At 34.0% G+C, this 13,276-nt stretch overlaps 1 protein-coding gene across 3 annotated transcripts in view; it reads right to left on the reverse strand.

Moving 5' to 3' along the window:
- slc6a9 (solute carrier family 6 member 9) overlaps positions 1-13,276 on the reverse strand; it is a 171,570-nt gene that overhangs the window by 58,502 nt on the left and 99,792 nt on the right. Inside the window, exon 1 of one of the 3 annotated variants that reach the window (XM_039735995.1) lies at positions 12,028-12,435. The exons of 1 other annotated variant lie outside the window; for it this stretch is intronic. In XM_039735995.1, coding sequence (XP_039591929.1) covers positions 12,028-12,063 — 36 coding nt within the window. In that variant the 5' untranslated portion in view covers positions 12,064-12,435. Of the gene's footprint in view, positions 1-11,171; positions 11,488-12,027; positions 12,436-13,276 lie in introns of those variants that run through there. One more of the 3 variants, XM_039735997.1, reaches the window with a different exon arrangement.

Genomic DNA, 13,276 nt, shown 5'->3' on the forward strand with positions numbered 1-13,276 from the left:
TCTTAATACCCAATTAGTAAATTATTCTGTTAGCAAAATTTAAGCAAATGTAATATTCAGTTTAAAAAGTGAAGTGCTACACTTGGCTACACTTACCATTACCTTAGATTCCTGATTTTCACAAAAGTCAATGCCAGCAACAACTGTTTTAGAGCCCATTTTAAAGTGGAGGCTGTCACATATGATTTGTATAAGCACAATGAGTTTCAGTATTTTGCATGCTGTGCATTTAACCAGAACATTGAATTATCACTGAGCAGGGAGAAAATGTGGTGGCCAGTCTTTTGCTTATGTAACACTAAAGGTAAACCAAGCTGTTTTTTAATATATTTTAAGTCTTTCACCAAACTCCCATCATTTTGAGTTAAATACATAAAGCATATGTGAGAAGCTGTCAGTTATTAGGGTAGCATGGCTTAAAAGAAGTTGGAACCTTCAGTACAAAATAGGAATAACCATATTGTCATGGTTTGGGATAAGCTGGATAACTGTAAAAGTATATAAAACTAATGATGGTAATTTTCCAATATAAAGAACACTGTAAAATGAATTGTACAGTATGGTGGTGCTATATTCATCCCGGTTGCCTCACAGCTGTAAAGAATCGGGATCAGCCTACGAACTCTCTGTGTGGAGTTTAATATTCTGACCTGTTTTGCTTTTCTTCAAATTCATTTGTATCTATCCACATTCTACAGACATGTGGATTAGGTTCACCGGATGGGTTAAATATCACAAGAGTACTATGGATGTGCTAGCACCTTGTTTAGAGCATGATCCTCACACTATGAACAACCAATAAAGGCAAATGAGCAAAAAGAATACTATATTTTAAGAGATTCATATTAAATAATAATAATCAGAATTAAACATATATATATATATATATATATGTGTGTGTGTGTGTGGGTGTGTGTGTGTGTGTGTGTGTTGTTCAAGTCAAGCCAAAACTACTAGTTGCTATTACATTACATTTCAAACTAACAAAAATGACAACTCTGTGAATGGTTATCATGGATTGTTTTGGCCATCCATAAACCATAATTTTATACGGAATTAGAATCATACTATTATTAGAGGGAGTGGTCATCCAGTCTGGTATTTGTTCATGTCTTTTGCACTCTGATTTTGGGACTCCAAAATCTAATTTGGATATGACTGTACTTTATAGATGGATTATGTCCTTCAGGTATTTCTGTCTTTTCTAAAAAAAAGAAAAAATAACAACAGAATAATATATTTGTAGGTAAGTTATAACTATAGGTGCCATAGACTTTCATTTTATTAAAACAGACTGATGTGGTTGTATGGTTTTGTCCTTATGGTATTACATTAGTGTAAAAGAGAAGTTTACATTCAAAAACAAGCTAGTACTGCCTCTCAGTATATTTCACGAGGCATATATAAATAAAGAGCAGCTTTGTCTGGACCCAAAGAGAGATTTCCATCCATCCATCCATCCATTATCCAACCCGCTATATCCTAACTACAGGGTCATGGGGGTCTGCTGGAGCCAAACCCAGCCAACACAGGGCGCAAGGCAGGAAACAAACCCCAGGCAGGGTGCCAGACAGAGAGATTTAACTGTGAATATGTTACACCATGATTTTAGATCTAAAATGCTCCCTTAAAGGCAATCAAATAGGCAATAGCTTCTAATATAAAAAATATACAAGAAAAATGCAATACACGTTTTTGGATGAGCCAAAATATCTAAATTATAACATTAAATAAGTATTCATTAAGCACATTTAGATACTGCATAAAATAAAAATGTAAAAAATCTATGTATTACAAGAACATTTGACAGTTCTGATGTATAAAAACAAGAAAAAAATAAGGGATAAAAAGAGAGGTTTGGAAGAAGATGTTATATAATATGACAACTAATTCAAATATCAGTAACACATTTTAAATAACATAGGAAAACATTGTCAATCCCAGTTAATGTAAATGGCCAATTTTTTTCGAGTTGTAAAAACATGTAAACTAAACGAAACCTGAAGTACCTGCTGGAAAATTCACAACAACACAGGAAGAACATGCAAACGTCATACAAAAAATAATATTGTTTTAGATTCAGACCCAGGGCATTAGGTCAGTAAAGCAACAGCACTTAACCATGCACCACTGTAAATATATATTAAATACTATAGCACATACATTTTCTGAACCAATTTTGTCTGTTACTAAGTTATGGGTATCAGTATCATACCTAGACCTGGAACCAACACACCAATTCATACCTTTACAGTTTAAAATGGTTAATCAAATTAACTGCATGTATTTGGACTTTGGGAGTAATATGAGTTACTTAAGGATTTCAATATTCGGTGAGCTTGGATTCTGTGAGGTGACTATGTTACCCATTACAATTATGCACTATTCATTACTGTAATCATAACAAATAGGCAAATTGAGAATTTTATGTTAAATTATATTTAATCACCAAGTAATAGAATACAGAAACAGTGTTTACCAAGTTGTCTTATGTATAGGAAGGTAAATGTATAAAAAAGCAACAAAAAAAACTACTAAAGTAATATTCTACAAACAGGTACATGTCATTTTGTTATTTTACTCTAAATTAATTGAAATATAACACAATTAAATAGGTCAGTTGATCTCCCAGCAGTTAAAATTCTAGTACAAGTATTAATATTTTTGGCTTCATTTTGTTTCCAATAAAGAAAAATTCTTAACTTACTGAGACCGTACAAATGCTAAACGAAACTTCACATAATTCTCATACGATAAGGTGATGCATTGAAAACTAGATTACAATGTTACTTTTATCATTAGAAAAAAGCTCCCACGGCCCCTAGATCAAGAACTCTTTAGTCAGACAAGGGTAAAAATAGCTAAGAGTGATTAATCTTGGCACTTCATTGACCTTTGTATTTTAAGGTTCATCAGCTTGAACTAGGAAAATGTCTGTTGTCAAAATTTGAAAAAGAAAGAAAGTCACCCTAACATGCACAGATGTTGGCCATTGTTTTGGAAATTTACTTCATGACCTTAACCTAGGGGCATAAAGATATTTCAATCACTAATTACTGAATTATATAAAATGATCATTAAAACATGATTGATCCATTTAAGTCCATATCATAAAAATGGATGTTAGAAATCTAAGGAAGAAAAAACTAGTGGATGAGTCATGTGATTTAAATTTTCAACTTACTCAAATTATGTATTTTCACATTTTTTCTACTTAAACTACTACTTTTTACTAATCATGCAAAAAATCTGCACAAGTGTATGACTGCTGGTGGTAATAAACTACCACAGTTAATGCTTATAATAGTCTAAATAATCAAACCAAACCCTTGCTTGAGAGGATTATGTTGAAACCTTTGCTCCACAGACACTCTTCAAGACTGATTATTAATTAATTCTAAATAAGCACTGTAAGTTACCCAACAATATATGAAGTGCAACATCAATGATATTCAAGCACAACCTTGAGTAGATCATCAGTCCACTACAGGGCACAATTACTTCAGACTAATTTGATCATCCTAATTGTATGTCTCTGGATGTAATAAACCACACACAGAAGGCATGCCTGTGTAAAGTGTAATCCATATTTTGAGACATTTAAAACTGTAAAAATGTAGGCAATGATACAGTAAACTGACACCAAAAGCAACAACTGCTGGCAACTCTTTGAATCATTGCCATGAACCATTATGCCCATTCATAAGACATCATTTTGTACAGAAACCAAAGCATATTATTATAAGAAGTAAGATAAATAAGATTCAAGGGGCAAGCATAATTAAATAGTTCATATTTACTAACCAACTGACTAAAATACATTTGAATAAATTTAATCACAATGTGAATAAACCTAAAATATTTTTATTCTCAGGGCTAATGCTAAATGGAATATAGGTGTCAAAAGAAAATAGTATCACATTAAATTACACATGTTAAATAAGAAACACATAATTCAAACCAGAAGACAGGTGGCCATATCTGCTGACAGTTGTATACTTGCTTTAGTTTATGAAATGTTAACTTAACATGTACAGAGGCAGCATTAAGTGTGAGCTAATACATGACAGGAACTGGGTTTAAATTTCAGAAAAATCAAAAACTGATGAAGCACGCTTTGCATTGTAAATACAAAGTGGAAAAGCCAAATGCACACAATGTCTTTTAAAATGTACTGATTTTCTAGCCACTGGCAGGTATTTAGTATGTTCCACAAATAAGAACATATTTTAAAGTGCAAAGGCAAAATTAGATAGTCATGAAACAATCATAGAAAGCTGAATGCAATGTTCTAATCTCTGCAAAAAAAAGGTCAAACTGACTGCAAAAATATAAAACATTGTCTTCACCCATGAACAATAACCAAGGGCAATAAATTTACCACATACATCTACATAATCCAAAAGTCACTTTTATATTAGGGATCATATTGCATCTCCAACTTACTAAGCTAACACACACATAAATAAATGAAAATGGCATGAAGAGAAAAGAAAGAGATTAAAGAAGAATAAGCTACTTTAAACAATGAACAGTTATTCATACAAGTCTAATTATTTGTAATTAATTACATCATGTTTAGAGCTGCTGCATCCCAGTCACAGATGTCTAGGTCCAACTACAACCAGGTTTCACAGTCTGTATGGATTTTGCATTCTCCCTGTATCTCACACTCCAACTTACTTCTCATATCCGAAAAAAGTGTGTACAAATGTAAGTGGTCATTTTAAATTAAACCCCACAACAAGTGAGTGACATGTGTCCTGTGATGGACAGGTTCCCAGTCTAGGCCTGGTCCTCTAGATGGGCTTTGCCTCCCGCAAGTTTATGATGGATTAGGGGAGTACAAAAGTGGATACTGTATATGACACAGATATGCAGTGGTTAGAATAGCTGCCTCACCATTTCGAGAGACTGTTCTTGAATTCCAGCCAGATCACTTTTCACATGAATTTTGCATGTTTTAACTGTGTTTCCATAGATTTGTCCAAAGCAACTCCACTTTTCATCTCAAACGATATGCATTTCACATGAACAAGTGTAGCTGTGCCTAGGATTGCACCTAGTGCTGATAAGATAAATTTTGACACCCTTTAAGAGAAGTCTTTACCCTATAACCCAACAATAAGATTAAGAATCTTGAATAAATTAGTGTATTCTTATATCTTCTAGGATTAACAATGTGAAGCCATGTTTAAGGCAGTCAGATAATTTGGATGACTTATAGTACTGGTCAAAAGTATGTTTATCCTACCCATCAACGAAGATGAGATCCTGAGAGCATTAAGAGTAATGAAGACTTCCGGCTCACAAAGGGGACCAGTTCCATTGCTAGACACTCTTGCATACACATCCAGAACCAGTCAAACTGAGCTAATTTGAGGTAGCTAAGTAACTGCATGCTTTTGTGAGATTGAAGGAAAAACAAATACCACACAGAAAGTGACTGGGACAATATTTTATTCCAGGACTCTGCAGCTACGATGCAGCAGTATTAACAACTGGACCTCCATAGGAATGTTTACTTTTTGGAAATTTCATAGAGTAGAATATTTGTTGTATATACATTTATAACAATAAAACATTTGCACCTCAAATTAACAGGATATCATTGGCGTATGACATCTGATCATACATGTCTGGAGATTAACAGATGACTAAAAATGTATTAAGGATGCCAAGAGGCTATGAGTGTATCTTGTAATTCAAATGCATATTTTTGCCAATGCTAAATTATCCTCAGAAGCATCTGTGCAGAAATATTTGTTCATGTACATGTGCCATGTGGTAGAATAACATTTTGTTAGTGGCTTAAAGGAAGCCAGCCTGCCAATATGCAGTTGAGGTCATTTAAAAACAGTGGAAACATGAAATTTGGAGAAATGTGCCAGTTCTCTCATCAGCAGCAAGCAACAGTAAAAGACCACATTGTACATGGTATGCCAAGTATTCTCAATACCGCACAGCCTTTTTATTGGTGATGCAGTGAAAAAGGTACAATTATTTTAGAACAGAAAATCATTTGTTCTTATTTACTTTTAAGGAAACTGAACTTTTTAAATATATTTTTAAAGTGAACTTCTCAGAACAGAGTGCAGCTGGGGTGGCACAGTGGTAGCGCTGCTGCCTCACAGTTAGGAGACCCGGGTTCGCTTCCCTGGTCCTCCCTGCGTGGAGTCTGCATGTTCTCCCCGTGTCTGCATGGTTTCCTTCCAGGTGCTCCGGTTTCCTCCCACTGTCCAAAGACATGCAGGTTAGGTGCATTGGCGATCCTAAATTGTCCCTAATGTGTGCTTGGTGGGTGGGTGTGTGTGTGTGTGTGTGTGTGTGCCCTGTGGTGGGCTGGCGCCTTGCCTGGGCTTTGTTTCCTGCCTTGCGCCCTGTTTTGGCTCCAGCAGACCACCGTGACCTTGTAGTAAGGATATAGCGGGTTGGATAATGGATAGATGGATGGAGTGCAGCTGATTGCATTCTGCAGCTGGTGTTGAAAGACCAGAAAAATGTTTTAGTATGGCAATTATTGCAGGAAACACTCTTTCTAAAAAAAAAAAACAGTGCAAAGGCCTCTGTATGATGGTGTAAGCCATGAAACTGTTAAAAGTTCATCACCATTATATTGCTACATTCAGACAAAGGAAAATACCTTGAGGCATCGGACCCAACACGCTTTTAAAATATTTTGCATTTTTATATCTGTCTTCTAACTCCTTCATTGGTCTCAGAAATTAGAGTCAATATGAGACAGGCAAGCTAGTAGGCTAGTACCACTGCACGTGAGCTGACACACCGAATTAGAATGACACTGAGTGCTGTTATAAAAATGTCACTAGAAACTTCCTTTTACAACTTTATAAAGCTTAAAGGACAGGTTTGAATACCACTAAAAGAAAATGAATCAGTATTAGTAGTGTGAGGCCGTAAAAAGATTGATAGCTCATAAAATGTGTAATAAGAACTTTTGATATTTTTACAAGGCAGTAGGGGGCCCTGGCAAAGTAATGGAAAAGGAAAAATACACTGCAATGAACTGATTTTTTACAAAACAAAAATGCCAAAATTTCATCACTCCATGATAAATTTGATTGAAAACAAGCTAATCATACAAATGCGCACATCTACACAATGCAAAAATTACAAAAAAACAATAACATAAAACCCCTTGCTGTTGTTGCAGCAGTTATCACAACAGGTTTTTGAAAATCATTTTCATGTTTATGGTCACGTTCTGACTTCTGAGTTCAGGGACAGGGACATGGATGTCATGTGGAGAATTCTGCCAGTGGCATTCACAGGATTGGCTGCACAAATAGCCTCAAACCACCCATATGTTTCACTTAACAACCTCTCATTTAAACTTCATAATAAAGGAGTTCAGATGCCACTGGCATCTTTGACATCTTACCCTAGCAGGCAGAAAAAAAGCAGATTGGAAGGCAGAAAAAGGAGGGGTTTTTTTTACTTATCATATAAGAACAATATTGTTCAATTTGTCATGTCCCAAGAAAAAAGCAAACTCAAATAAGTAGCCAATGCTACATCTATGTGACTGATATAATTTTCAAAAGTATTAATGGCAACATTACTTTATGGCTTAATGTCTTGAATTAATGTAGCAAGATGCATTACTGTAAGAGTTGTGTATCAGTCATTCATTACACGTGAAGTACACTAGACTTCTTTTCAGTGATGTTCACTGAATACACTGGACACAGCAACCAATATTACAATTTAAAGATTTTCCAAATATCCTTATTAATAGTACCCAATGATGACCACAGAAAAGAAAAAGAATTGCTCCATTAAAGACGTTCTTACCTTTATTTATATATTTAAAAGTTCTCTTTGCACTGAACACCTAATTTCTAATAGAAACATCCATGCTTATTTTTAACGTATTTTCTGTGGTTTGAAAAAGACTAAACTGAAAAACTGAACTGTTAGCTGGCCTCAGGATAACAAAATATTTGTTATTAATTGTTATGAAATTAGTTTTTGAAGAAATTATACTGATGAGGTAGATGGAATCATAACTTCATTACATTTCTCTGAAAGACAAATGTATTCCCTTTAATACTTCTGTATTATGATAATTAGTAGTAGTAGTATTATTTTGTATGTTTCAAACCACTTTTCATGTTAATGAAATGCATTAAAGTAACACAAGACAAAAAAGGTAAAGTAATGCATGATAATATGTAATAATTATATTTCTATACTGGGGGCTTGTCACTTGCTATAAGAAAATTCCTCCCTTTCTAATTATTCCAATTATTATCCAAGCATGTCCCAAGTCAGTGTCCTCTGAGACAGTAGATAATAACCACACTGCTCTTAAAAATGCCAGTAAGACAAATAACCTACAATTTGATTATTGAAATTGGACTATAAGGAAGAATCAGAAAACATTAATGTTTAGAGACTTAATTCCTTAAAATCTTGTTGGCCAAGTTTTCTTGAATATACATTGTCTCTCGTATTTAATAAGAAAAGATTTACATAATATAACTGCTCTTTCATTTATTAGAACTGTAATTAAAACAGGCTTTGAAACACAAATTTAAATAAACTGTATTCACTAAATCGTAGTCACAAAATTTCATTAGCATCACATCATGATTAGAAGTTTTAGTTTTCTCAGACAATAAAAATTTGTGAAGTAGTCATTTATTGCAAACAGAAGAGGCAAAACTGGAAAAATAAGAATTTTAGTAAATTATCCCCGACTGTATTTTTTACTGATGCACAGCTCATGTAGTTATATATTGAAAGAAGATAGGAATTAGATTTGGAGAGGTGAGCAAGCAAGAGAGGTAAAGAGAGATTGAGAGACCTGTAGCCTATTTTTCCCTCAAAGCTGTGCTGTATGTAGGAATGGGTAAGTGGACTGATACATACATTTTCTGTTTTCATCTACCAAAAGTTGAGCAATTTTGGCTGTATGAGATGCAGGCACCCAATATTACTTACAAGATCGGGATCCATTAATGATGCTCACATAGATATTGTTTATAATGGCTTAAAGGCAGGCTTAGTGACTTGTTCTGGGGCACAAAATATCAGAAGAGAGAGTTTGCAGTGGTTTAATGTCCAATTCTTTAGTCATTAACCTTTAATACTTGCCACAAAATAAATAGCTAGATAGATAGATAGATAGATAGATAGATAGATAGATAGATAGATAGATAGATAGATAGATAGATAGATAGACTGTTGACAAATTTTGCATAATCACATATTTTCCTACTTCTCTGTATTGTACAGCACTGCTCCTGTGAATCATTTAATTTGCGTGCCAGGATACAAGATTAGACTCACAGACCATTTTCAACCACATATACATTCCACAATGGCTTTCAGCATGTGCTTCTTACACATTATGAAGGCAACAGAGGAACACAACTATAATTCATGTAGGGCCAAGATGTCAGTGAAGTACTTGACAACTTTTAAAATAAAAAGGAAACTATGTATCAAACGTTATTATTGGCTTGCCCTCTGAAATAAGTTAAAATTTACTGCATATTACATATCATCAAAAACACTTGCATCAAAAATATTTTAGGTAATTTGCTCTAAATCATGTTTTCAACAAGTTTTATAAAGTCAAAGCAATTCCCATATAAACTGTAATTGAAATTAAGACTACTGATGCAATTTCAAATCACTTATTTTATGAAAAATTATTTACAGGAATCAATTATAGGTTAGAAATGTACTATGTACAATGTCATATTTTATCAAGATAGTAATACTTTAAGCTTACCTTAATATACAAATGCAAGGAGAATTTTTCTATAATAATAATAATATATGTGAACATGTATTACTAAATAATGTTTGTGTTTAAACAGTTATGATACCTTGTTAATTCCTGTCTACCTATAATGGATTAAATGTTAAGAATTTTTTAAAAAATTCCAGCAGAAATCCTAAATCCAGCAATTAACCAAAATGAACCTAATTGCAATTTAATCAAATAAAAAAGATAACTGTGACCGAAACTAAAGTGCAGCTTAATTATTCAAGTAATAGTATGCTAAGCTGCATCTATGAAGTGAAAGTAAAACCTTTCAAGACACCCAATAGCTTTTGATTTAAATGATCGTATGCTAAATAGTACAAGAAACTTTATTTCCAAACCGTTATGTGAGCTGGACTACAAGCTGTATGTTTATATTTATCATTTTGGCACTAATGTAAAGCTGACTAGACTAATAAAAAAGTAAATGGTAAGTGATGATAAAATTAAAACTGAACAGCTAAGAAGGAAAACAGTAAATAAAAATATTACAAAGGCATAAATTAGAATGTCACACAAAGACAAAATCATATTCTAATATGGCCTTCAGACTATAACAGCTAACGACTTCGACAGATGCAGTGTGAAATTTTCATTGAGATAAGAGCCATCATTAAGCTCAGATGAAACTTTGTTCAGACATTTTGGTGTGGATAAAGATTTTTAAAAGTTTCATTTATCCTGCCATCAGAATGCATGCAATGGCACTGTAACAGCAAAGTAAGAAAAGGACAAGCCTGCCTTAAACAAATAAACTAAAATCAGAAATCAAAGTCAAATGTACAGGTGCTAAACTGCATGTAAGACATTGCTCTATAATGGTAATCTATTAAAATCATACTAAAAGTTAAATCTGATTGATTATATATAAATAAATTAGCCAGACTTAAAACTATATTGCTTTTAAAAATGAAAGCGTCAATGCAATGTTATTAATTTTTAAAATTGCCTGCCCAGCTGTAACCCAAGAAATAACATTCTATAATCTTAGTATCGAATGATATGTGAAAGTCAAAACAAGCTGAGCATCATCTTACTCTTCACTATCTACTTCGTGGAAAATGTGAAAACAAGAAAATTAAAGACTGATTTCAATTATAGTGTTAATTGTAATGCACAGAGGAGAAAGCCATCCCAGTAGCATATATCAGCACAATGATTCCAAGCCAGAAAAACAAAAAGTAAGCTACATGTACCATATTTATGAACAAAAAAGAGAAAATTTCACTTTCACACTGAAAAAACACATCACTCTCATAATTAGTAACATAGAAATGCTAAAATATAAAAGTTGTCATAGTTAAACAAAGCAAGCCACTAGGACAAAAACTATTAGTTAAAGTATCACTACACAGAATGATTATTCACCTACCGCAAGAAAACCCATTTCTTTCCTTGGCATGAAATTTTGATAGATCTTTTTTTAATGATTTTATGTATTTTGTTTTTCTTAAGAAAATGAACCTGCTATTTTACCAAAAGAAGACACCTCTGCTGTGACAGAAGCAAACGATAGGGTGTGACGGGACTTGGCTCTCGATATAAATCCGTGAGGGACAATATGCCATAACGGATATCTATGTATTTTTTTTAAACAAATCTTCCTTAGAATTGTTTAACTGTCAAGACCCCAAGGCATTAAAAGAAAAAGAGGAAGAACCCCCATAAATACAAGCCAAGACCACTTTTTCCCCCCAAGGAAAAAAATGAGAAAAGTTTCTCTCTTCTCCTGTCCCTTTCTCTCTCTCCTTTGCCATCACATACCCAGCCCACTTCCTAAAAAAAAGAAATATCTGTTTCTGCCCACCATCACAACCAGCACTACCCATTGCAATTAGTTATAAAAACTTTTCAACTTGGTCACACGTGGGCTGGTTTTTAAAGAGCTTTCCCCCTTCAGGTCACATGGTGAAGGGCCTATTGAGTCGTCACGGACACTCTGAATGATCGTGGAAAAATAAGGCATCCTTAACAATAGCTTGTCTTGATTAATTCAATTCTTTTGGGACCTTGCACCGTCGTCTGGGCAGCTTAGCACAATTGATGCTTTGATAGCTCCAAAAAACTCACTCTGCTCGCTCTCTTTGGTGCCTTTGGAATTTGAGAAAGTTTTTTCAACCATGTACAGCTTCGACACAAAAGAACAATAATAATACAACTAAAATGCAAACGGAAAAAAATCAGCTACAAATGGATTGGAAATATTTAAACTTGTTTTAAAGACTGACCTGGTCTGCCGAAAAAGCAATATTTCCATGAGACATTATTTGAAAAGCGTCTTGTTTTTTTTTCCTCTATCTTGCAGTCACACGTTTTTCATTCACACCTTCTCTTTTCAGCTTCCGTAGGAAAAAAAGAAGAAAAAAAAAAAAGAAAAAACCCTCCTTTTCGTTCTCATTTGATTAATGCCTGAATTATTTTCACCTCATTTGATCTGATGGAGCGCTCTGTTTCCTCTCCGCCTCCCTCAATCATTCTGCGTGGAGGCACAGCTCCCCCCTTTCTGTGTGTCCCTGTTCGACTGCACTTCATGAAAACTATTTTTTTCTTTAATTGATTAAAAAAGACAAGCGGTAGAGAGATCCATAGCTTTTATTTGTGATTCCACCATGAATGGCCTTGTTGTCATCAGCTTGGTTCCCTGCATGTGGAAGGAATACTTGTTGTCCAAACTTAAAATAAATCCCTGCCAAAACTGCTGCATGGATTACAAAAAAAAAAAAATAGCAAGGAGGCATACAATAGCACAAGATTGTGTTTTCTCCTTCTTGTTTTTGCAGCAATCGCAGCCAGACCACCAACATTTACACTCACAAATGCTTGACTCTCAAATAGTAATCCATTGACTTTGTTAGTTGCTTTTTGTTTTTTAACAAAATAAACCTCCTCATAGCAAAAAGCAACCTGAAAAATGCCTGCTTCTCTGTAAACTGAATTTGTATCTGACAATTTACACCCAATTCTTTCTCTGTAAATTCTGCAGGCTGAAACTAATAATGTGTACATTGTCTTTAATACCACTTAGTATTATGACATACTAGTATTATGAGGTTTTTAAACAGAAGGTAATTAATTTTTTAATATGTTTTTAAGATACTAAAATCGATAAATAAACAAAATTCAAAAGCTCTGAAAACCACACAGAACGTAGTTCTGTTATGAAGAGTCCCCACTGAGCATCCTGAAAGTTGTACAAATTTGGCTCTAGACTTGGCAATAAGGTTAATGGAAATTAGATTGGGGATCCCAACTGTGGGCCTTTGGGTTTTCTAAATAGATGCATGAAAACAGTGTGACATTTCTCAACAAATACCAGACATAACATCATGCACTTGTATCAGGGTTATGCTGGTCACTTTAAAAAAAAAAAAAGCCTTACAATTTAGGGAGGAATGAAATTACCCCTGATTGGCTGCTTCACTGCTTTAAGATGCTGAGGCATACTTTTTATTTCTGACTCACAAATACACTTTTATC

Source organism: Polypterus senegalus, chromosome 14 (genome assembly GCF_016835505.1).
Source record: "Polypterus senegalus isolate Bchr_013 chromosome 14, ASM1683550v1, whole genome shotgun sequence".
NCBI lineage: Eukaryota > Metazoa > Chordata > Cladistia > Polypteriformes > Polypteridae > Polypterus > Polypterus senegalus.